The sequence below is a fragment of the Lepus europaeus genome, chromosome 1 (genome assembly GCF_033115175.1).
Source record: "Lepus europaeus isolate LE1 chromosome 1, mLepTim1.pri, whole genome shotgun sequence".
NCBI classification, from domain to species: Eukaryota; Metazoa; Chordata; class Mammalia; order Lagomorpha; family Leporidae; genus Lepus; species Lepus europaeus.
This window is the reverse complement of record NC_084827.1, coordinates 46,731,959-46,758,052: the sequence shown is the minus strand read 5'-3', so window position 1 is coordinate 46,758,052 and position 26,094 is coordinate 46,731,959. Positions and strand designations below refer to the sequence as shown.

The 26,094-nt window shown below is 43.2% G+C and overlaps 1 protein-coding gene across 1 annotated transcript in view; it reads left to right on the top strand.

The window, feature by feature from the left end:
• NAMPT (nicotinamide phosphoribosyltransferase) overlaps positions 1-20,135 on the top strand; it is a 38,831-nt gene extending 18,696 nt beyond the window's left edge. Inside the window, exons 6-11 of the mRNA XM_062216507.1 lie at positions 410-546; positions 5,572-5,797; positions 7,672-7,791; positions 13,035-13,175; positions 14,329-14,463; positions 17,246-20,135. Coding sequence (XP_062072491.1) covers positions 410-546; positions 5,572-5,797; positions 7,672-7,791; positions 13,035-13,175; positions 14,329-14,463; positions 17,246-17,356 — 870 coding nt within the window. The 3' untranslated portion in view covers positions 17,357-20,135. The remainder of the gene's footprint in view (positions 1-409; positions 547-5,571; positions 5,798-7,671; positions 7,792-13,034; positions 13,176-14,328; positions 14,464-17,245) is intronic.
• Positions 20,136-26,094: the final 5,959 nt, after the last annotated feature.

Here is a 26,094-nt window from a genome sequence, read left to right as displayed (position 1 = left end):
TCAGTATCTACTGTGTGTCAGCCTCTGTTCAAGGTACATGGGATATAGCCTTCAACAAAAGTCCCTGTCCTTTATAAATTAGATGGATGGATGGATGGATGGCGGATGGATGGACAGACAGAGACAGACATAATAAAAGTATCAGATGTCAAATAATGCCACAGAGAAGCACAAGGCAGGGTAAGGGAAGAGAGAGTGATGGGAAGTGGGGGTGGGGCACTGTGAAGTAGGCCTGAAGAATCCTTCAATATTTAGGAGAAGTGGAATCTTGTCATAAGGAATTATTGTCTCTCATAATAGCTAAATATCTAAGAAGAGTTAAAGACAGTAAATTCTTGGGGAGCTACACTGTCTACCTTCAATGTGGATTTTTTCTTTTTTGGAATTTTGTTTCTGGTTAATTTTCCAGACTGCTGGCATAGGAGCATCAGCTCATTTGGTTAACTTCAAAGGAACAGATACAGTAGCAGGAATTGCTCTGATTAAAAAATACTACGGGACAAAAGATCCCATTCCAGGCTATTCTCTGCCAGCAGCGGAACACAGGTAAAAATCTGTTGTTTTCTTCTTCCTGTCATATAAGCATTTGTTTCCAAAACTAATCTCTTGTAAAATGGTGTTTTGCTTGACGACATAGCTAAGTGCTATAGGAGATCATCATGAATTTAAGCAACAAAAATTCAGTATTGTGTAGAGAATAGTATCAGGGAGGCAGGGAACTTTTACCCGTCCTAAAAGAAACGATTTGAGAGCTTTCCCCCAGCACGTACATTGCCACATAGGTATTCATTTAAGGGACAGATTTTCTTTCGATGACTGTGTTGCCATGTGCAGTCGGTTTTCTTCAGGAGTCAGGTCTAGAAGTGCTCAGTGTAGGAATGGTCTCTCTTGTCCCTTCTTCTCACACTTCCCCATGATGTCACCCATCTTTGCCCTGGACTCGGTACCTCCTGTGAGAGATGAGAAACCCTGTATTAGGAAAATAAAAAAAAGAGGGTTCCAATTCTGATGCTTCCTGGTGTGCTTTTACTACAGTCTCAACTCCAGTGAGAAGGAAATTGTGGTCTGGACTGCAGTATGTGCATGCCACATCAGAGTTTTAAAAATGCATGTGTATCTAAAGCCGAACAAAAATACCAGCTGCCCTGGTCCTGGGTTAACCTCAATCAGAGTGAAGATGATTTTTTTAAACATGTGCCAAACATTGTTTCTGGTGTTCATATCAAAAGTCCCGGCATCCTTTGTGGTCGTTTATGAAATTCACTCATATCTGAAAACTGCTGGTGTTAAAGCCACAGTGCGTTTAGTGAGAATGAGGCTGAGCTTTTTCTTTGATGCATAGTAAGTGGCCAGCCTCCATATGCAAGGCTGTCAGCAAGGGAGAGAAAGACAAAAAACCAACCCTATCCTCAGGGTAAAAATAGTATGCTCACAAAGTCAGGTGTGTTGGTTAAGTGCTTTGAAAGAGGGAGAATTAAAGTGCTGGTGGTGGAAGGGAAGCGATGGAAGGAAGGGTGATACTCATATTCCACTGGGAAGTTTTTGTGGAGATGAATGGTGAGATTGAATGGCAGGCATTGGTCCATCACTCATTCTCTGAAGACATAATAGTACATGCTTACCATGTATTGAGCATTGTGATGGAGAAGATACCTGTGTTTAGGGAACAGAGCTAAAGCAGAGATTTTGTAGGGAGCACAGGGTACACTGAGAAGATAAGGCCCTCAGATCTCCTTGTGACGTTAGAAATTAACTATCTACACATCATGCTAGTCTACTCTTATAGGCTTTTTAGAAAAGCAGAGAGACAGAGTTTCTGTCCAGTAGCTCATTCCCCAAATGGCTCCAGCAGCTGGGGCTGGGTCAGGCCAAAAGCCAGATGCCTAGGACTCAATCCAGGTCTCCGATGTGGATGGCAGGGACAGGTGCCTGCCACCTCCCAGAGTATATATTAGCAGGAAGCTGGAATTGGAAGTAGAGTTGGCACTTAGACCCAGACACTCCCACGTGGGCTGTGGGTGTCCCAAGCAGTGGCTGAACTGCTGTGTAACAAACATGTTAAATGGGAACAGACAGTGAAGTTTTTGAGCAAAGAAATTATGGTATCAGAGATCCTCTGTAGGTTATTTTGAAAGCAGGATAATTGTAGGTTATTTTGATAGAGGATAGCGTCTGGATTGGAAAAAGCCTCAAGAAGTTAGGTTTCTAGGAAGCTTCCTTGAGATGAGGCCGAGAACCAGGATACTGAATGAATGGAAAGAAGTAGTAGATAAACCGGAGCAGTGTCGGGAGATAAGCTTGGTGGTTTGACTTAGGGCTCAGTACTGAGTAGACCTGGCTAATATTTACGAGCCTTGCTGTGTTGGTAGGGCCTGTTGAACACTGACTCACAAATTTCAAGACTAGTGAACTGAGAATGTGAATATGATAAATAGGCACAAGTTTTAGGGTCGAAGTATTTTTGTTCGGCTTTAGATACACATGCATTTTTAAAACTCTGATGTGGCATGCACATACTAGACTGCTCACTGGTGATTGTTTCACAGTGGCAACATCCTGAGTACTGTAAATCCCTCGAGTAAATATAGTCTACAGGACTTCCATGCTAAAATAAAAAAGACATCGTGAGCACAGAGTGAAACTTTACTTTTATGGTCTCATGGTATTGACTATGCTTGTAAATTTGACTCCTTAATACAGAAGAATCCTTGCAATGCTCTTAACTAGAAGCATCTTTTACACAGCAGCAGAGTGTAGTGAGATGAGCACTGAACTGAACATTAGGAGACCTCACAGCCGACACAGTGGGTGGCCTTGGCAAGTCACTCACTTCTCTGTTCTCCAATTCCTCCATCGACCAAATGGAACTTTACTCCTCCAGCATTAGAAGATCATTGAGGATAAATGAGCTAAACATTTTAAAGTAAGAAAGTTTCAAGTAAGAAAACTTTACAGCATCACCGTTACTATATTACCTGTTTTTAAAGTCATTCAGTTACATATCTTCTTCCCTTCCAACTTTGGAATTCGGTTTCATGGGTAGGATTTCACGTTATGGTTAGAGTTCATCAGAGGAACATTGCTCAACCCCATGTATCAGTCCTGTGCTGGAAGAACAGGTGTTAGGGTTCGATTATGTGGCAGGTGCCATAGCCGGTGTCTGCGGGATGATGAGATGCAGGTACTCTGCTTTCCACCTAGCAGCGCATTTGGCCCCCAGAAGGAAAACAGATGCAGATGTTGGAAGCCCCATCACAGGGTACTTTAGAAAACTTGTAGTGTTTCCTCCAGGGAGTGTTAGGGAGACCAATGCCAGGTGAGAGCCCTAGGACATGGAAATACTGATGACATTTGATAGGTTCCATTTTATTTTACTAAATATTTACTTATTATTTTGAAAGGCAGAGTATCAGAGAGAGCGCTTCTATCTGCTGGCTTACTCCCCAAACAACCAGAACAGGTGGGGCTGGGCCAGAACATAGCCATTAACCAGGAACTCCATCTGGATTTGCCACATGGGTAGCAGGGGCCCAGGTACTTGGACCATCTTCTGCTGACTTCCCAGGCACATTCACAGGGAGCTGCATCAGAAGCAGAACTTCCAGGCCTTGACCCGGCACTCCAGGCTGAGCTGAGGGCATCGTAAGTGGTGGCTTACCCCCACGGCCCCATATTGCCAGCCCTCGACAGGTTCAGTTTTGAAAACGAGAGCACAGCTTCTGAAGAAAGACCATCAGAGTGGCTAAAGGGGAGGTATGATTGCAGTCAGGAAGGAGCTCCAGGAAGGTTCAGATCCCACGGGGAAAGCAAGTGAGAGGCCTAAAAATGGACAGCGTGATACATCAGCAGCAGTTGGGCAACTGCTGCACAACTTGAACCACAGTTAGGTGCGTGACCTCTGCCTACTGGAAGTTCAGTCTTGCATTGTAAAGCTCTCTGCTGATGGTGTTCACTGAGCTAAACTCCCTCCCTTGCAGAGAGGTGAGAGCAGTTCTGGGTATGACAGAGGCACTGCTCTTCATCCACCTTCACTTCCCCTTCAGCCTGCAGTAGAGAATGGCCGGCAGCCTCAGAGGCTGGGAGCAAGTGTTCACTGTTCCCTGAGTTTATGTAAGTGGGCCTGTGTTTCAGAGGAGTGGTGTCTAGGTCGCCGAGCCCTGAAGTGAGCTCACTGCCCCCTCCATGCCATTGACACGACCAGAACAGGAATTTATTCCAGGGCTTTAGCAGGGGAAAAAGTAGGAAATGCCAGTATTCAATTCAATAATTAAATTATTGAAACTCCTCACACAGGTTGCGGTTAAATTTTTATCTGTATGGGCTTTGTAATAAATAAATGGGCTAACTTACATTCCATTATTTTGCTAAGGAGATAGTAGAGGCAAAAGCTAGCAATTTAGGGAGAAAAATTTGTTGGCATAAGAAAATGATAATTTTCAAAATCATGGGGCCAGCATTATAGCTCAGTGGGTTCAGTCGCCACCTATGCCATCGCATCCTATATGAGCACAGGTTCAAGTTCGGGGTGTTCCACGTCCAATCCAGTTCTCTGCTAATGTGCCTGGGAAAGCAATGGAAGATAACCCAAGTATTTGGGCCCCTGTCAATTCCATGGGAGACTGGGATGAAGCTCCTGGCTTCGGCCAGGCTCATCCCTGGCTGTTGGGGCCATTTAGAAAGCGAACTAGTGGGTGGAAGATCTCTGCCCCAGCCTCCATCCCCCTGCCACTGTATCTCTGCCTTTCAAATAATTTTTTTTAAAGAAATTCGGTTTAAGTATTTTAAAAACTAAAAATTGCATAACCAACAAATACTTACAACCAAATGTTAAGTATTAATCTTTCAGTAGATGGACTCTTATTGATGATAATTGCAAAAATCACTGTAACCATTTTTACCTGATAGAAATCCTTGTACTGTGTTTTGCTCTGGACACTAAAATTGTCATTCCTTGACATGTTACTTAGTATAGAGAATCTAAAGGTGAAATACATGACTGCCTATTACTGGTCATTTGAAAATATGAACACATGCAGAATTAGTTGACTGTGTGTATATATATATGTATATAATGGAATGGTATAAATAATTGTCTAGATAATTGCCTCTGAAGTATGCAGTGTTAAAAGACAAAATTTATTTCCCTACTACTATTGGAACATGCTTTCAGAAATTCACAGGAAGTAGTGAAGTCATTGCATTGCCTAGCAAAATAATGGGAGTCTGTTTTAATTCTAACACTTTGGCATTAGCCAGTGCATTTTACCTCACTGATTTTAAATGAGTAGATTTAGGGAAAAAAAAGACAAAACTATTCATAACTGGTTGAGTGTGATTTAAATGCCAAGTGAATTCGTGACCACCAAAGAGGAGTAAGGTAACAGGTAGTGTTAAAACCAAGTCAGCCAAGGTATGGATTGGTGCAAAGTTCCACTGCCTTGTGATGTGCATTCATACAACTCCCTGCCTGTCATGTTGACATGGAGTAAACATAAGAGAATGATCAACAGTGACGCAGGAGTAGATGATGTGTTTGCTTAAGTAAATGTGTATTTTCATTTCGTTTTCTAGTACCATAACAGCTTGGGGGAAAGACCATGAAAAAGATGCATTTGAACATATAGTAACACAGTTTTCCTCAGTGCCTGTATCTGTGGTCAGCGACAGCTATGACATCTATAATGCATGTGAGAAAATATGGGGAGAAGACCTAAGACATTTAATAGTATCAAGAAGTACAGAGGCACCACTAATAATCAGACCTGATTCTGGAAATCCTCTTGACACTGTATTAAAGGTAAATTCCAGTGTGTAACTTGATTTATTTCAGTGCCTTTTATTTTCCTTTATACACACTGCTTCAGAACTGTCTGTACTGGTCTCCTCATTAGAGGATCACAGCCCAGAGTAGATTTGCCTAAGGTTGCACATTTACTAGCAGAATTCCAGGTTGTTATAACAACATCAGAGTTGGGGTTCCTTATATACTATCAAAATGCCAGTTGGCATTGAATATTCTTTTCTGCTTCAAAATTAACAGCATTACCATTTTAATCCAGTGCTTTGGTCACCAAGTTTCTTTGTGACTTGCTTCTTTTTCTTGGTCACAAATCATTACTGTAGTTTTGAAGTTCAGTACAACAGAAATGTGTGCAGAGTGATGTGGAATCAGAATAATTCAAAAATACTTTCCAAGTAGTGGTTCTTCAGAGGTGCTGTTAATTCCTAATGTGGCACTGTTGGATTTTTTAGCATTCAGGACTTGGTTTCCCTGCTTTGGAAAGCACTATTCAGAGCAGGGTTGTTGATGCCTGTCACTGATAAAATACTGTATTAAGTGTTTCTCGTAAGCTGTGCGATTTAATCTCTACCCAAATCCCATGATACCACTTAAAAACATTTTTAAGAACATATGATGAGTATTGTTGTCTCTGTTCCTGAAGAAGAAACAGAGGGTCCCACTGGTGACAATAGCCCGCTCACACAACACGTACACTGTGGAGTCCAGGATCCAGTGTAAGTCTTCTAGCCTCAGCCGTCCCACTTGACAACAGTGTGCTGGTGTGCAGGTGATAAATTACACCCCGAAAGAAAGGGCCCACACAATCAGGGGTCCTTTTCTTAGCTGATGACAGGCCAATCCGAAGGTCCAAAGATACTTGGTTTTTGCAAAACTTAATGGATCTCATGTGTTTACTGTTATCTAATAAAAGTATATACTGGGCCAGCGCCGCTGCTCACTAGGCTAATCCTCCGCCTGTGGTGCCGGCACACCGGGTTCTATTCCCGGTCGGGGCGCCGGATTCTGTCCCGGTTGCCCCTCTTCTAGGCCAGCTCTCTGCTGTGGCCTGGGAGTGCAGTGGAGGATGGCCCAAGTCCTTGGGCCCTGCACCCCATGGGAGACCAGGAGAAACACCTGGCTCCTGGCTTCGGATCAGCGTGGTGCGCGGTACGCTGGCCGCAGCCCACTAGCCACGGCAGCCATTGGAGGGTGAACCAACGGCAAAGGAAGACCTTTCTCTCTGTCCACTCTGCTTGTAAAAAAATATACTGCTTATTATAAAAGCAAACTGAGAAAAGAATGCGGTTGTTGGGGTAGAGAGGAGTATTTCAGCTGCTACAAAACTGAGTAGCTAGTGAATGAGGACACTTGGTACAGTATGCAGTGTGGCTTTAATGAAGAGAAAAGGAGAACTTAAGAGAAAATGTAGATTATGTGTGCTGCATGTCCTGCTGTCTGGCTAGCACAATTTCGCTGCACTTTGTGATTCAAATGGACTTATATTTGAAATATCCCTGACACAATTAAACCAGAGGTTGTTGGACATAAGCAGAATAAATCCAGTCATAAGTTTTGTGAAATGATATTTTGTATACTTATTTATTGCTTAAATATTCTAAATTTTTTTTGCATGGGTATGATTTTAAAGATGTGAGGGGGAAAACTTGTTTTGAGCCACTTTATGGTATCCGTTGAGCTAATAGCATAGGATGCCTGTTTTCTCACATTGAAAAAGATTGGGAACAAATTTCAGAGGGCTCATACATTAGGGTTATAAAAAGTTTAAAGTAGTGTAATTGGTAGAGTCTCAGAATTGTCTAAAAAAAAGTTAATTTAACTTTGGAAAGCTTGTTATACTTTGTTTTATTTGTGTGTGTTTTTCCATATAGGTTTTGGATATTTTAGGTAAAAAATTCCCTGTTGTTGAGAATTCGAAAGGCTACAAGTTGCTGCCACCGTATCTTAGAGTTATTCAAGGGGATGGAGTGGATATTAATACCTTACAAGAGGTAGGTGTCTGTTAAAGTTCCAATAAGACGATCCTTATATACTTTAGCTCCTTTTTACTGATAACGCATTAATAATTTAAATGTGATTGTTTCTTCATTAGTGTTTATGATGGTATATGTCTTCTCTGTGCACAGCTTAGAATTTAGAAATAGTAGCTTGAAATAAGAATTACCAGCCAAATCACACTCCCCCACCCCCACCCCCGAGATTTATTTGAAAGAGAGAAAGAAAATCTTTCACCCACTTGTTCACTCCCAAAATGGCCGCAATGGCCAAGCTGAGCCAATCCAAAGCCAGGAACCAGGAGCTTCTTCCGGGTCTCCCACATTGCGTGCCAGGGCCCAAGCACCTGGACCATCTTCCACTGCTTTCGCAGGCTGTAGCAGAGAGCTGGATCAGAAGTTAGAGCAGCTAGACTCGAACCAGTGCCCATATGGGATGCAGTCACTATAGCCAGCGGCTTTCCCCGCTGCGCCATAGCACTGGCCCCCACACTTCCTCTAACCTTCATTTAGCCACCCTGGATGGTGAGACTACAGAAGTATCACTGTGAAACAAAGAATGTGAGTCCAGGACTGACACATCGAAAGGCCTTGATTGTGCTCACATTGATCTGTATTTTAACAGAAGGGAGCTTTACATACTAACAATGTATAATTCATATGGTGCTCGTGGGTGCCCAAGACTTCAGTGATACTAATTTTTACAGTCTTACAGGTACTAGTTAAAATGAGGCAAAAGTTTTAAGAGACGTATTTGGCTAACCTTCATACTAATAATGATGACATTCAATGATTAATTTAAAGGAAGTGATAGACTATTCTATAATTTCTGAAAGAACAAGAAAGGGAATTTGACAACTTTGCTTTGCGTATATACTAAATTGGCTGTCCTGATTTTGACAAAATGAGAAATCTGCTGTATTTCCAACAACTGCTTTGTCGCCTGGACTGTGAGCCATCCCAGGAGGTGTGCCTTGTATCCCTGCTGTAAGTTTTTTTCCAGAGATTTACTTATTTGAACGAGTTACCAGAGAGCGGTAGAGAGAGAGGTCTTCCATCCTCTGGTTCACTCCCTAGATGGCTGCAACTGCTGGAGCTGTGCCAGTTCGAAGCCAGGACCCAGGAGCTTCTTCCAGGTCTCCCACGTGGGTGCAGGGGCCCGAGGACTTGGGCTATATTCCACTGTTTTCCCAGGCCATAGCAGAGAGCTGGATTGGAAGAGGAGCAGCCAGGACTAGAACTGGCGCCCATATGGGATGCCGGCGCTTTAGGCCAGGGCTTTAACCCACTGCGCCACAGCGCCGACCCCATCCCTGCTGTAAGTTTTTTGTTGGGCCAAAACCAGCAGTGTTCTCTTTCTGTTTGTCTCAGAGTTCAGTCTGCGGTATCACTGAGATTTCTCCATCAGTGAGGTGCATCAGTGACATTAAAAATTATTTACTACTTTTTATTTGAAAGGCAGATAGACAAAGATAGGTCCACTGGTTCATTCCCCAAATGCCTACAACGTCTGGGCCAGACTGAAGCCAGGAGACTAGAACGCTGTCCAGGTCTCCCACATGGGAGGAGGGATTCGAGTACTTGAACCCTCAGCACCTGCTGCTTCCCAGGGTGAAAATGAGCGGGCACCTGGAAGTGGGAGTGTAGCTGGTGCCTGAAGCCAGGCACTGTAATAGAGGCGATTATCTTAAATATAGGTCAGCATTATTTTTCCTTTCCTCCCCTGTAGCTGTCCTACAATTCTCTTCCTGTAACTGTTTCTTCTACACTTCTAGGAAACTTCTCTGAGCTAAACTAATTTGATCCAGAGGTGTAATAGAAGATGTTGGTCTTAAGTAAATATTAATACGTTTTTAATAACATGTATATATAAATACTGCAAAAGCACTCATACATGGACTCATGTAATATGATGAATGTCATTAAATCCTGTTGGCATGATGCCTCTCATTTCAGTTAAGTTGTGTATCTTAGGAATGACATGTGAGAAAGAACTAGTCAAAAGACTAGTATCCATGAGTGATGTTTACCAATTCACATTTTGTTAATACAAAGAGAACAGATTTCAGGTAATTCATAGATACAGTTCTAAAAAGGTAACCATATTTTCCTACCTGTACCCTGCTTCTCATAGTCTCCCTCCTTCCTGTCTTTAATTTTTGCGAAGACATGCATGATTTCAATATACTCTAAAATCATAGGCTTAATTCACCACTAAATACAATATTCAACAGGTAAAAAATGAGAAGACCACAGTTCCACAGGAATATAAACAAGAGCTAGAAAACAATTGTATCACAAGGTTTCTATTTCATTCCTACAGACTTTTTGTATTCTGTGTTAACTACCAATATCAGAGAAAACACAAAATATTTGTGTTTTGGGGACTGGCTTATTTCACTAAGCATAATGGTTTCCAGTTGCATCCATTTTGTTGCAAAAGACAGGACTTCATTCTTTTTTAGGCTGAGTAGTATTCTTTAATGTATATGTATTATGTTTTCTTTATCCAGTCATCAGTTGATGGCTGTCTGGGTTGATTCCATGTCTTAGCTACTGTGAATTGAGCTGCAGGAAATATGGGGTACAGATCACTTGTTCATATGCTGGTTTCATATCATTTGGGTAAATTCCCAGGAGTGGAATGGCTGGGTCTTATGGTAGGTCTATATTCAATTTCTGAGAAATCTCCGTTGTGTCTTCCATATGATTGTACTAGTTTATAGTCCCACCAGCAATATATTATGGTATCGTTTTCCCCACATCCTCGCTAGCATGTATTGTTTTTTGGTTTTTGGATGATTGGATGATAGCCATTCTTACTGGGGTGAGGTGAAACCTCAGTGTGATTTTGATTTGCATTTCCCTGTTGGCTTATGATTCTGATCATCATTTCATGTGTCTGTTGGCCGTTTGAATTTCCTCCTTTGAAACATGCCTGGAGCTGAGGCATACCCAAAGCCAGCTGCCTATCTGTGCTCTACTTGGCAGTTTGAGTCCAGGTGCCTATGCTAGAGGGAGGGGAGAGCGCACCTCTGTGGCCTACGTGGGTGCCTTGCCCCTGCCAACCCTCCATGCCAGACTTAAAGTCACTGTTGACTGTAGGTTATCCCTCCAGTTAAATCCCCTGATCACGACATGCAAGCCGCAGGGGTCTATTCGCCTTTGTAAGGTGGCACTTGGTCCTTGTGGGGGATGGGAGGAAAGCAATGTACTCTCCCTTCCCAGGGTTAGGTGGGCACCTGCACCCCAGCTAGTGCTGCAGGCCAGCCTCAGTCAGTGTGGTGCACCCTCAGTGACTCACCTCACTCCAAGAAGATGTTCTCTCCTCCTCCAGCCCCCGCCTTGGGGGGGGGGGCGGTTCTCAGCTCACTGCTGCCCGTTTTTACTGTCCTCACTGCTCCGCAGCATCTTTTCTTTTTGTAGAATTTCCACTGCAGACTTCTCTCCAACTCTCCCCTGGGAATGCAGTTACTCCGCTTTTCTTCTGTTACCGTCCTGTGGTCAAAACATATCAGCACATCTCTTCCCTATTTAGCCATTTTGGATCTCTACCTCCAGGTCATATCTAACCAGATTTCCTTCTGAATTGTTAATGTTTTAAAGAGTAGTCTTCCCTGGTTCTGCAATTTCCTGCTAACAGAAAAATTCAAATTTCTATCTCTGGGTTCAGGTACAAAAAAAAAAAAGACTTAAATCTGGGTTTGTGAACAGTCTAAAGGAATCACTTAGAATTGTGTGGGTTTCCATCTTAGTTTGTCCAGCAGAATTGGTCGGGATTTAAAAAAGGTTGGTGGGGCTGATGCGGTGGTGTGGTGGGTAAAGCCACCGAATGTGATGCCAACACCCACATAGTTCTAGTCCAGGCTCTTCCACTTCCAATCCAGCTCCCTGTTCATGCACCGAGGAAAGCAGTGGGAGATGGCCCACATGCTTGGGTCCCTGCACCCACGGAGGAGACTCAGAGGAAACTTGGCTCCTGGCTTCAGCCTGGCAGATAGAAGATCTTAATCTCCCCCTCTCTAACTCTGCCTTTCAAATAAATAAATCTTTTCTTTTAAAAGAAAGGGGTTGGTGCTGTGGCATAGTGGGTAAAGCTGCCACCTGCAGTGCTGGCATCCCATATGGGTGCCAGTTCAAATCCCAGCTGCTCCACTTCGATCCAGCTCTCTGCTATGGACTGGGAAAACAGAAAATGGCCCAAGTCTTTGGGTCCCTACACACCCATGGGAAACCCAGAAGAGGCTCCTGGCTTTGGATCGGCACAGCTCTGGCTGTTGAGGCCCTCTGGGGAGTCAGTCAGCAGATGGAAGACCCCTCTCTCTCTGACTCTCCTTCTCTGACTTTCAAATGAACAACAACAAAAAAAAGTTGGATTTTTGTTTAAAGTGCTTAGAGTTTGACTTTTTTCTTTGCAGTCTTGAAATTGAGAAAAGGTCAATTTGAGGCTAAGGATACTTGGGAAGAATATGCTATATTTCTGTTAGTAGTCCACCTTAGTCTCTTAAACTTACGATACTCTAATCACTTCTGAAAGTTCTTTCTAAATAAAACAGCCCTTCAAGTTACTTCCTTTTGGTTATAGAAATTAAAGTAATGGTTACTATGTCTCACTTGCCATTTTGATCATAAAAGTGACTATGTTAAGTAAGAATGCAGGTGCTAGGTAAATAAAGCCCTACTTGAGAGAAAGAAATACAGATAAGATTGATAAGATACAAATGTTTAATACCAAGTACAAGGTCCTTGACAGAACTGATGTTCATACAGGTCTGCAACTGGCCTCTGGTTTATCATTATCCCAGAAACGACCCTGTCGTAAATCTGGAGAAACTGCCCATAATTGTGGAGCACCCGAGTAAGGTCACCGCCAGGATCTCAGCTGTGATGTGAGAGTATGTTCTACTACTCTCTTGCCACCAATACCCCTTGACCGTTATACGTGTTGTGTCGTAGGACAACATGCCGTGTCATAACATGATTTGTTGGTGATGATGACAGGCATCCCTGGAGTCTAGTAACTTGGAACTTGAGCATCAGTCTCATTTCTTTTGCTGTTGGCATCTGGACAATCTGGTGATGAAATACGGGTGGGTCTTTAGAAGAGAATGGAATCTAACTGTCCAAGCCGCTTTCTTGACCTGTAAAATGACTCTAGGATGTTTTATTCATTAATGTTGCCCTTTAAAGATTACCCTCATCCTCTGCCAGATTACCTAAGGTTTTTATTTATCTTCCAGATTGTAGAAGGCATGAAACAAAAAAAGTGGAGTATTGAAAATATTGCCTTCGGCTCTGGTGGAGCTTTGCTACAGAAGTTGACAAGAGACCTCCTGAATTGTTCCTTCAAGTGTAGTTACGTTGTAACCAATGGTCTCGGGGTGCGTTCTTCAACTCTTTGCCCCTTGGTGTTAGTACCTTCCCTGTGTGTCTAGATGGAGGACAGGTAGCCAGAGTCAGGAGAGTGTGATTCAGGACTGTTGGTGTGTTGTCAAGGTGCTGTTGACCTTGACTCACAAACAAGGAAAGAAAAACGCTCGGAGTGGTAACATGGCTGAAGAGAAGCAACTCAGGAAAAGGAGGAACTGTAAGTTGACAGATGATGTCAGAGAAGCCATGCAGGTTGGCCATTTCACACTGGGTCAGGACATCGTTTTGGGTCAAAAAATGGACCATATTTGGGTGGGCATGTCACCTAATGTGGCTGTCATACATTAAAGATAAGCAAGTATATAGTCACTATCCAAACAGTGGTCTTAGGAAGGTGGACTGTGCAGTTCAGATCCCAGTACCCCAGTCATGCTCCAGGAGCCATAGAACAATCAGGATGCTTAACAGCAGTTCTACCCTTCCATAGCCCCTGATGGGATTCTAGGGAGCATAGGTGAGGGCGGGTGAAGCTGAGCACACCGGAGCTGGCTCCCTGCCCTCCACTCTCCTGCCTTTATTGGCAGAGTTGTGAGATTACTCATCCCACTGCCATTGCTGCTCCTGTCTGCTGGGTTTGCCTCCTTTCGTTCTGAACGTGAAATACTCCACTGTCTTCAGGCTGTCTTTCGCTTCTATAATAGCAAGGTAACAGGAACAAGTAACAAAGGGAAAGATCATGAAATAGGAAACTTGGCCTTAGTAAGACCCTACCTCCCTCTTCAGTGACTGTGTCTATGCAATATATAAATGTGTGTGTTGGTTTATTTTTTCTGTGGCATGTGTGTGCTATCTTTAATATCAGGTTGAAGACAAGTTGTAATATAAAAGGGTCACATTTGACTCGACAGAGATTCCCTACAACTGGGATATCAGCTATTCCTGAGTAATCAGAAAAGGTATCAGGATACCTTTTTCTCAGAAGAAATTACTGTCCTTTAAAACAGGCTAAAAGCTGTATTTGTAGTTCTTTTTCTAAAAGTCAGACATGGGTTGCTTTAGTTTTACCCACAAAGGGTCGTAGAACATGAATTGTATATGTACTTTTTTTAAAGTAAGAGTTTAGTGGACATTTAATTAGTCTCTTTCTCTCAATTTGGATTTCAGATTAATGTCTTCAAGGACCCAGTCGCTGATCCCAACAAAAGATCCAAAAAGGGCCGACTGTCTTTGCATAGGACACCAGCAGGGAATTTTGTTACACTGGAGGAAGGAAAGGGAGACCTTGAGGAATATGGTCATGTATGTATCTGTGATTTTTAATTTAAACAACAACAAAAAAAAGTGATAAGTTGGTGCTCCAAATTATAAGAAGGAAGTTTTTATGTTGTATTTTTAAATTGTTTACTGTAAGGTACACAACTGCTGGTGCAGTGGGTAAACCCACCACCTGCAACACCAACATCCCATACAGGCACTGGTTCAGGTCCCAGCTACTGAACTTACAAACCAGCTCCCTGCTAATGCACCCATGAGAGACCTGGATGGAATTCTGGGCTCTTGGCTTTGGCCTAGCCCAGCCCCAGCCATTGCAATCATTTGTGGAGTGAACTAGCAGATGGAAAATCTGTAATTCTGACTTTCAAGTAAATAAGTGATAGACTCTTAGGAAAAGAATAAGTGGACAGTTGCTGACCTGGCCTACTCAGAGAAGAGGAAAGACAGATTGCTGAGTTAAAGATACAGAGCCTGCATATATGTTGTGTAAGATAGTTTATAGCAGTTTTCACACTGGCCAGCATGGCAGTGATTGGGGGCCTTCAAGTTCATTCATCTTAATCTTGTCAGTGAATCATTTCTGAAGAGGCATAATCAAGAGGACTTTTTAAAGGTACTCTTTTTAGATTTCCAATCAGTAGTTTGTTTTGTTGTGTTTTTTTTGTTTGTCTGTTTTTAAGATTTATTTGAATGTCAGAGTTATACAGAGAGAGGAGAGGCAGAGAAGTCTTCCATCCACTGGTTCACTCCCCAAATGGCCAGAGCTGTGCCAATCCGAAGCCAGGAGCCTCCTCCGGGTCTCCCATGGGGGTGCAAGGGCCCAAGTACCTGGGCCATCCTCCACTGCTTTCCCAGGCCATAGCAGAGAGCTGGATCAGAAGAGGAGCAGCCAGAAATAGAACTAGTGCCCATATGGGATACGGCGCTTCAGGCCAGGGCGTTAACCTACTGTGCCACAGCGCCAGCCCCTCCAATCAGTATTTGTGCATAGAACTGGTGATTGTGATAGCACAGTGACTATCTAAATTCTAACATGTTTTTGAAGAGAATTCAAAGATGTGATGTAGAGAAAGGCATAGACAGATCTTCTTCCATTCATTCGGTCCTCAAATGGCCATGCCAAGCATGAGCCATACCAAAGCCAAGAACTCCATCTGGGTCTCCCACCTGCCTGCAGGGGTCCAAAATACTTGGACCATCTGTTGCTGCTCTCCCAAGCACATTAGGGAAGCAGAACAGCTGGGACTTGAACCAGTGTTCCAGCTGGGGTCCAGCATCAACAGGCAGCCACAGCTTACCCTGCTGCACCACAACAGCGGTTCCTGGTTTTGTGAAAAATCTTACCAGGGTCCAGTTCAGATGCTTTTCTTTAGACCCTCTTCATTCTCAGCAATTGTATCAACTGAAAAAAAAAAAATTGTTATCTTAGTAGTGTAAGATATAAAAACATGGTAGCTTGATTTAGATTCTAACAGTGAATCCTTGATTTAATGAAGTCCTGTGATTCAACTCAACCAAACTGGAAGTTTACAGGAGGCTCAAGTAGACCATGTGATCTGTTGGTTATAGCATACCTAAGCACATTTATGTTCCTGAACTCAAAGATTATCAAGTTTAAGGTTTTTAAGCCACTAGATTGAAACACACTGTTTTAGAGGGGAACTATTTATATCCTCAGAAAACTGTATACCTGTTATTTTGTATTGATTCTTTGTTCTGTCAAATTTATTGTTCATATTACTTTTGTGTTTTAAGGTTTGAGCCACAACTCATCACATAATTATTTGGGGCGGGATATATGTGTGTGTGTGTGTATAAATCTATCAGACTCACTTTCTGTATACCACTAGGCACATTCACAGCTACTAGGATTTTACAGAATTACTTTATCCCAGATGAACCATGAAGTCATTGAGACCAAGAGTTGAAGTAAAAGCCTAAATTATTTTTAAAAGAAATTAAGAGTTTGTGAATGATACACTAGAACATTTGGGATAAAAGTCAGTCTATAATCACCAGTATTTTGATTAAAATATATATGTGTGTATATGTATATATATATATATCTATATAAGGGACCAGCATTCTGATAGGTGGTATTTAAATTTATAAAAGAATTTGTACAGCTATAGCAATGTAATTTGAGCAACATAATGACAAAAATATCCATGTCATACCCCGTAGTCATTGGACTACGTGCTGGAGAATGAGGTTACTGCTATGGAATTTTTCATAGATAACTCTTGAGACAAGAGTGGGTTTACCAGAACCCAAGGGAGTTTCATCCTAATTCTTTTCATTAGGTTTGCATGGACTTCTGGAGTGTACAGAGTCTAACTCAGTCACCATGGATTAGTGAAGAAATCAACACCTGTTTGTTTAATGAATGTGCCAGTCACAAAAAAACATCTAGTGACAGGTTTCGTCAGTGTTAAATCTGTTATCAAGAGTAAGGGAAGGTTCAGGCAGCTTTGCTGTGCTGTCAGTACTGATTGTCCTCGCCAGGTGTATTTTGCTTGGGCAACCAGGCATCTTTTTGCTTAGACAAGACACTAGTCAGCTTGTAATTTTACAATATATTAACCTGTAATAATACTGATGCATATTAACAGCCTGTCAGGAATGATCGCATTCCTTTTCAAAGTGACTTGTAATTTTAGGTAGGACCTTGCTCTCTGCTGCACCAGCGTTCTGAACACTATCAGCTTGTCTGTCCAACTTGACTTAGGTAAATTCATCCAAGCAGGACTGGAGTACTTTGCCTGATGGTCTCTTTAATATATTTATTACCTTTACATTTCTTCAGGATCTTCTCCATACTGTCTTCAAGAATGGGAAGGTGACAAAAAGCTATTCCTTTGATGAAGTAAGGAAAAACGCACGGCTGAATATTGAACTGGAAGCAGATCCTCATTAGGCTCTGTCTTAGGATGGGCATGTGTGGCTGCGTGTGTATGCGTGCCTGCACGCATGCACACACCTGTGTGGATGTAGTACATGATGTTTATTGTACAGATGCGTGAGGTTTCTTTGTGTTTTATGATACATTACAGCCAAATTATTTGTTGGTTTATGGACACACTGCCCTTTTTTTGGTTTTTTGGTTTTATTTTATTTTTCCAGTGTTTAGGTGATCTCAAGTTAGGAAACACACATAACCATGTAAAAAGATTAATGCTAAAGTAAGCTTTTTAGGGCCCTTTGCCAATAGATAGTAATTCAATCTGGTATTGATCTTTTCACAAATAACAGAACCAAGAAACTTTTATATATAACTGAAGATCACATAAAACAGATTTGCATAAAATTATCATGATTGCTTTATGTTTATATTTAACTTGTATTTTTGTACAAACAAGATTGTGTAAGATATATTTAAAGTTTCAGTGATTTAACAGTCTTTCCAACTTTTCATGATTTTTATGAGCACAGACTTTCAAGAAAATACTTGAAAATAAATTACATTGCCTTTTGTCCATTAATCAGCAAATAAAACATGGCCTTAACAAAGTTGTTTGTGTTATTGTACAATTTGAAAATTATGTCAGGACATACCCTTTAGAATCACCAACCTCACTGCCCCTTGTAGAATATGTACTAATCATTCTACATTAAAGAAAATAATGGTTCTTACTGGAATGTCAAGGCACTGTACAGTTATTATATACTTGGGGCATTGTATTGTACCAGTGAAATGCCAAATTTGAAAGGCCTGTACTGCAATTTTATACGTCACATATTGCCTGTGGCGCTATTATGCACCTCAAGATTTTAAGGAGATGTTTTTAGAGAGAATTTCTGCTTCCACTATAGAATATATACAAAATGTAAAATATTGACAAAAGTGGAAGTAGTGTATTTTAAAGTAATTACACTTCTGAATTTATTTTTCATATTGTATAGTTATTATGACTTAAATGAATTACTGGAGTGGGTAGTGAGTATACTTATTTTAAATGTTTTGATTCTGTTATATTTTTAAGTTTTTAAAAAATTAAATTGGATATTAAATTGTATGGACATCCTTTATTAATTTTAAATCAGATCCCTTAATAAGTAATGCTCAAGTTTTTTTAAAGAAGGTAGATTGTCTACAGTTAGTATAATGATGGGTTCTAATGGAAAATCAGGTGGCTACTTCAGCGTGTTCAGTGCCAGAAAGTTCTAGAGTGACTGAGTGCCAGACTCTGAGTCATCACGTCTGACTGGAGGAGACCCGTTTTTTCCAAATGGTTCTTTTCTATAGTTAAGTCTGTTGTGCTAAGGTAGGAGTAGGAGTTGGCCAGGTGGGGGCCACTGGCCAGTTTTGGGACTGCTGGCAGAGAGGAAGTGGTTGCGGTAGACACCAAGTGGTCTATAAAACCTGGCCCCCTTGTGCAGGTCACACAAAAGTTCACAATCCGTCTAAGAAAAAGAATGTGCCTTGCATTTTAAGAGAAATGTTGATTTGCAGGAAGGGTCTCAGTCATTAATACTACGTCACTCTCCCTTCGGTCCTTTTCTTTCTCATTTAAGAGTCTGACACCAGAAGACTGATGTAGAAAAGCTTTCACAACATGACATTAAATGTGAAATTTTTAAAACTGAAAAGCCATAAGTCATCTGTCTTAAAACAGTTACATGAGAATCTGTCAACATTAGAATTAGAATCGAGTTACAGAAGGCATTTCCTAAGTGGCATTAGGAGGAAGATAGGTTTTTGCAGATGATTCTGTAAAGAGCTACTTAGAACAGTAAGCATCATTTACCTTTTTCCTTTTTAAATTTTATTTGTATCATTTACTTTAGTAGAGTCTCCATCCTGTAATCCCTAATAGGAACAACTTTTAAGCTGATTTTAAAAAATGTATTTAAAGATTAGAAGTATTAACAAGAACATACCTTTCTTCATGCAGTGTGCTAAGGGGCTTATAAACAAAAGAAACACTATTCCCAGTAACAAGCCGCCTGACAACCACCCATAATTTTGTCTCTGCTTAAACACTGGAGTTCATACCACAGACAGTATTCTTTGTGTTCTGTGTCACCAGCTTCAAAGTATCTAGAGGAGTTTGATCTGGAAACTTGGAGTGAATGCTAAAAGCTGTACAATGGTACGTGACCATAGATTAGGACTCAGAACCAGGTAATCCTGTGTCGGTCTCTAAGCACTTAGTGTTTGACCGTCCCTATCCTAGGCATCAGGTGGCTACAGGAATGTCAGCAGCTCTGCTGTGTCGCCCCAAAGTTAGCCTGACTCTTCCAGACTAAAACAAGTGGCGTGTGTGGGTTTAAAACACTAGATTTGTAGTTGATAGTAATTCCTCCCCCCTTCCCCATTTCATAGGATTTTAAATAGGAAGTAGGTGTTCTGTGTAAAGACTCTTAATTTATTTGTATCCTATACTTATGCATAAAATGGTTTTTACAATTATCCCTTATTTCCTTTCTTGAAATAAGTTGCTATAAAATTTTTTATAATGAAATTCATTGAAAAAATTAGAGAAAAATGGCAAGGTATTTATTGTTTTGTTTGCCATGACAATTTAGAACTCATAACCAAATATTTTGTAGTTTCACATTCCTTTTTAACCCACTTAGTGGAGAATGTCAGCTTTTCTCCCAAGTTGTATGTCAAATTCATTCTAGTATGTACTCAACATCCAAGGTAAACATGTAATAAACATGGAAATAAAGTTTTAGCTCTGTTAGTCAAATGCTAAATGTGACTTTGTGCTTCAAGTAATGCCATTTCCGCACTACCCCGTTTACTGACTCCCCCAGTTCCAGGGACTGGAGCTGAGAGGAGGTAGTGTCAGGACGACCCCCGCTTTCTGCATCGGCAGCTGGGAGGAGGGCGGTGCCGCCGCCCGAGAACCCTGGAGGGATGCGAGTCGGGGGAGAGCCCAGCAGCTCCTGCACTGAGGTCTAAGGTTTCCCTCCTGGATATTTAACCGCATCTGCTAAGGAGGTAGATGGCGACGTGCGTGTCGAAGTGTGACCTGGGTGCGCAGGTGCGCCTGAGAGCCACAGAGAATGTGGAACAGAAGTTAGCAAACCTAGGCCCTAGGGCCAGTGCCAGCCACCGTTTTCAAAAATGATTTCACTGGGACACAGCCACACCCATCTGCTTCCTCACTGCCGCTGGCTGCGTTCCTGCTGTAGTGGCAGAGTGGCGTAGTTACAGCGGAAGAGTGTGGCCTGCGGTGCCGAGAGCAGACTGGCCCTTTTCAGAAAACAGGGTGGACTCTGCCGGGCGAATCCTGAAGGTCAGATGGCACAGACGACAGGGTAGCTGAAGAGTGAAAGGAAAACCAGGAGGAGCAAAGCCCAGAAGCCAAGGGCGCACTTTGAGCTCAGGTGCTGAGTGCCGAGTGAAGACTCAGAGCAGCTGCTGACGTCAGCCACCGGGCAGTCGGTGGTGCCTCGGAGCCCTTCCCTTCCAGGCCGAGGCTGCGCGTGGCAGAGAGGCTGCTGCACAGCCCTTCCACTGCGGGAAGTGACGAGGAGGGAGTGAGGCAGTAGCATGCCTGTCCTTCGCCGCTAGCTACTGCTTTCTCTCAAGGGGGCGAAGCTGAAGAGCACACAAGTGGTCCGTCATGGCTGAGGGTTCCAGAGAAGGCGGAGAACAGGGTCCAAACCACGTGTGGAGGATTGGCCTTGAGGGAGAGGCGGGTCCTGCTGGAGAGGAGAGGGTGCCGATGCTCTGCTGTTCCGTGAGCTCAGGCTCGAGCCCGCTTGAAGGTCATTTACGTTCTTCCAGAGAAAAGGAGCAGCATTCTCGGGCAACAGAATTCCATTCAAACCGTTGTTGCTGGCCTGCTTTGCTTGGTTTTCAATTCTATAGTTTTCTACCGAGCTGTCCTTTTTTGACATAAGTTGGCGCCTGTATTGGGTCTTTTTTACCCGACTGGATCGGTTGGCGTGTTTACGTGTGCTCTGGTGCCTTGATGACAAGGTCAGTTCCGGTTAGGTCATGTTGAGGAGCTGGAGGGAGTTACCGGATCTCAGCCTGGGGGAAAAAACTCATCTCCAGCTTCTCCCTTTCCAATCCTCAGCCAATGAACATGATCCTGTTTGTTACAGCCTTAAAATAAACAAAAATAAAAAATAAAATAAAAAAACCTGCCCGATAGCGCCAGCTCCAGTCTGCCTTCTCCCGTTCGCATCAGACTTCTGTTCACTGCTTCACCTCTTGTTTGTTCATCTCCTACCTTGTTCTCACCTCTTACTCAGCGCTGACCCGACTGCCAAATGAATACATTTAGGTTTACCCGAGGCCTCTCCTGCACACACCACCACTGATGCTTCACTCCTTGGAACTGCCTCCTTGTCTTCCGTAATGTGCTTGGGTCTTAAACCTGACTGTTCTTGCCCACGCTGTCATCCCCATGGTTCCTTGGCCATCAGCAGCCATTCCTGAGGTGTCAGCGACGAGCCCTCTGCTAAAACCACCATGCATTTTTATCTGCAGCCCAGGACTCTCGAGTCTGCGGTGACATTCCCGCTGCACTGCCTGTCCAGGGCAGCAAGTTCAAACACAACATCCTGCACAGGATGTATCGTGCAGCCATCCAAGAGAAACTACCTTTTATGAGCCACACAGTCCTATTGATTGACCTACTAACATTGTAATTTAGATTCTCCAACTCCTCTTCCAGGCCCTCCAGTCTGTTCCTGAAAGACTACGGAAATTATCTGACAAGTGTTACTTTCGTTCCAGGTACCAGAGTACTTTAACAGAATCTAATAGCATCTATCCCGTGCTTAACACCTGTGTTTTCTTCAATATAATAGCTGATGCTGAGAATCCAGCCACCTGCACAGAGCTCTCCCTGACCTGGCCCATGCTACATGGGTGCCTCAGGCCTCAGCCTGCATTTTCTGTGCCAGGACCACAGCCTTGGCACGTATGCGCACACACACACACGTTTTCCCTACTTCTCTGCCTTTACAGATTTTGAGCAGGGATGCTGCCTTTAAGTGATACTTATTGTAGGTGTTAATGCCCCATTTTGGCTGACAACACTACCAAGAAGCCTTCAACTCTCATCCACCCTCCTGTTGGCCTCCGTAGATACTGAGTGTATTTCCAAACTAGCACTCAGAATTCAAGGGCCATGTCCTGTGAGACACACTCATCTCTATCTCACATCTGCACATAGTAGACACTCAAATGTCTGTTAAGTAAAAGAATATTACTAAGACAAAGTGCTTTAATAACCTCTTTAATACTAATACCCTGAACAGTTTCCTAAGTGTTTTTTTCACTGTCTTTAAAATTCTTAAGGTCATGAAGTAGCTGAGGTATTCAAAATATAGATTAGAAAGCTATTGCATTGGGGCCCACGCTGTGACGTAACGGATAAAGCTGCCACTGCATATGGGCACCAGTTCAAGTCCCGGCTGCTCTACCTCCAATCTGGATCTCTGCTATGGCCTGGGAGAGCAGTGGAAGATGGCCCAAGTCCTTGGGCCCCTGCACCCATGTGGGAGACCCAGAAGATGCTTCTGGTTTCTGGCTTCAGATTGGCGCAGCTCCAGCCATTGCAGCCATCTGGGGAGTGAACCAATGGATGGAAGATTTCTCTCTCCTTCTCTTAACTGCCTTTCAAGTAAACAAAATCTGGGGGGGGGGGGGGGGGGGGAACTATTGCATTAAGAAAATTGAAAGTATTTCCCTAAGGTTTCCTTGTAAGGAAGTCAGTAGTTTAACTTTTAAGATTTTTTAAAAAATTATTTGAAAGGGTTACAGAGCCTGGGGTGGGTGTAGGGGGTAATGGGGTGGGTAAGAGCCATGTTCCATCCACTGGTTAACCCCTTAAATGGCCATAAGGGCTGGGCCTAGAACTCTATGCAGGTTTTCCAAGTATGTGGCAGAAACCCAAGCTGTTGGGCCATCCTCTGCTGCTTTCCCAAGCACATTAGCAGGGAGTTGGATTGCCAGCAGAGCAGCTGGGACTCCAAGCAGCACTCACGTGGGATGCTGGAGTTGTAGGCAGCTTAACCTGCTGCACCACAATGCCAGTCACATTTCTCTTGGTTCTGTTTGGCGACAGCTGTGGACCTCTTCCCAGTTTGCATGGAATCGAAGGCGGGGGGTGGGGGGGTGGCTCTTCCACAGACTCCGCGCAGAGAGCTGTGCCTTCAGGTCACGGCAGAGGAAAGATGAGAATCCCAGGCTCCTCCTGGCAGCTGTCCTCGCTTGTTAGAGGTCTACTGATGTTTCTAGGGATTTTCAGATTTTAAACCCCGTAAATTGGTTTTAGATCAAGGTAAAGTAAATGAATATAATGTACTCCAAGTCTCAGAGGCTGGTACAGATTCTAAAATCAGTGGCTATTTTAAAAGCCTGTTTTGTAGGTGAAACAAACTTGGGAAGTGAAACTACATGATGTGGGAAGTAGGAAGTCCAAGAGTTTTCAGTTTAAACCAGTAGCACCAAACTGTAGGGGGAAAAAAAAAAGCTTTTTCTGTGATTTTAGAACCACAAGTGACAGCAAGCTAGGTGTTTCTGACACCCCACTACTGGTGGGTGACAGGACAGTAAGAAGTTACTAGGTCAATGTCCAAGTGCAGATGGGAGCCTGGAGACAGCCAAGCACTGAAGGTATTCGCTGCACCTGGGGACTCCGAGCCTCAGTCATAGGGCCTAGCGGGACATGACTACAGAAAGAACCCCCTGCCATAAAGCTGGCCCCATGTCGCCAAAGGGCTCCCCCTTCAGGATGAGGGTGAGCCAATAGCAAGTCAAGGCCCACACCCTCAGGAACTGCAGGAAAAGTTGCTTTCGCTCCTGGCTGGTCAGGTTGTCACTGTAGGCTGGCCTTTGCAGTCCCAATTCAAAGCCTTTCCCTATTGCAAAATCCTCCAGCCATAAACTTAGAGAACTCTGCCAGCCCAGTATAATCAGCTAAGTGCCCGACAGGGTAAATGAAAATCCTCTCTGAAAGGACACTTTCATCATAAGCCTCAAAGAATTCCCCAAACAATCCTCTAAGGAATGTGAATAGCTCACAAAATCATCTGACAAGCAACAAGACACCATGAGTGAGAACAAAGAAGATTCACAAAAGGTTCAGATACTGAAATGATGGGACTACAAAATAACTGCTTAGAATATTTTTCAGAAATAAAATACACAGTTGAAAATATCTCCAAGGAGTAGGAAAATTTCTAAATGACCTAACATTTCAAAAGAAACACAACTTGTGGATGTAAATAAGTGAAAACAGATTGGACAGCTAGGACGAGAACAAGGGATTTCGAAGACGGGTCAGAAACCATTATTTGGAATGTAGCACAAAGCAAGTAGGGAAGAAAAAGTGGGGACAGGCATTTGGTGTAGCAGCCGTGTCACCACTTGAGATGCCCACATGGCATATCCGAATGCCTAGTTCAAGTCCCAGCTCCTCCACGTCCTATTCAGCTTCCTGCTCACATGCATGCATAAGGCAGCAGATAGCAGCTCCATTACTTGAGTCCCTGACAACTACATGAGAGACCAGATTGAGGTCCAAACTCCTGGCTTCAGCCCAACCCTGGCTGTTTTGGGTATCTGGGGAGTGAACTAGTGGATGGAAGATGTGTATCTGTCTTTTCAAGTTGTTTTTTTTTTTTTTTTTTTAATGGAAGTTAAGTGGCCAGTGTTGTGTGGCAAGTAGGGTCATGAGTGATGCTGGCATCCCATGTGGGCACCTGTTCAAGTCCTGGCTGTTCCCTTCCCATCCAGCTCCTTGCTAATGGTCTGAGAAAGGTAGAAGATGGCTGAATGCTTAGGCCCCTGCCACCCATGTGGGAGACCCAGAGGAAGCTCCCGGCTCCTGCCTAGCCCAGTGCTGGCCATTGCAGCCATCTGGGGAGTGAACCAACAGATGGGAGATCTGTCTCTCTTTCAAATAAACATATCAATCTTTTTGAAAAAATGTTCAAGAATAAAGTTATTTTAAAAATAAAGGGGCTGGCATTGTGGCATAGTAGGGAAAGCCACTATCTGTAGTGCCTGCATCCCATGTGGGCTTCAGTTCGAGTCCTGGCTATTCTATTTCCAGTCCAGCTCTATGCTGATGGTTTAGGAAAAGCAACAGGAGATGGCCCAAGTGCTTGGACCCCTGCAACCACATGAAAGACCTGGAAGTTGTTCCTAGTTCCTAGTTCCTGGGTTCAGCTTAGCTCAGCTCTGGCCGTTGCAGCCATCTCTCTCTGTAACTCTTCCAAATAAAAAGGGAGAGACAGAGTTCTTCCATCTGTTGGTTTACTCCCAGATGGCTACAATGGCTAGACCTGGGCTGGACTGAAGCCAGGAGCCAGGAGCTTCTTCCAGGTCTCTCATATGGTTTCAGAAGCCCAAGCACTGGGGGCCATCTTCCACTGCTTTCCCAAGCACCTGAGCAAGCAGCTGGATCAGAAGTGGAGCAGCGGAGCCTCAAACTGGCACCCATATGGGACGCCAGCACTGCAGGCGGAGGCTTAACCCTCTACATCACAGTGCCGCCCCACAAGTAAATCTAACTGAGAAAAAAATGAGAACTGCAGAAGAGGAGGAAAGAAAATGCTGTAGAGGTTGTATTTTGAGAGAAGGGCTCAGACTTACCCAAACTGATGAGGAGTAACAATGTAAACATCAAAATTCAGTGAATCCAAGTCAGATAAATTAAATCCATACCCAGAAGACAT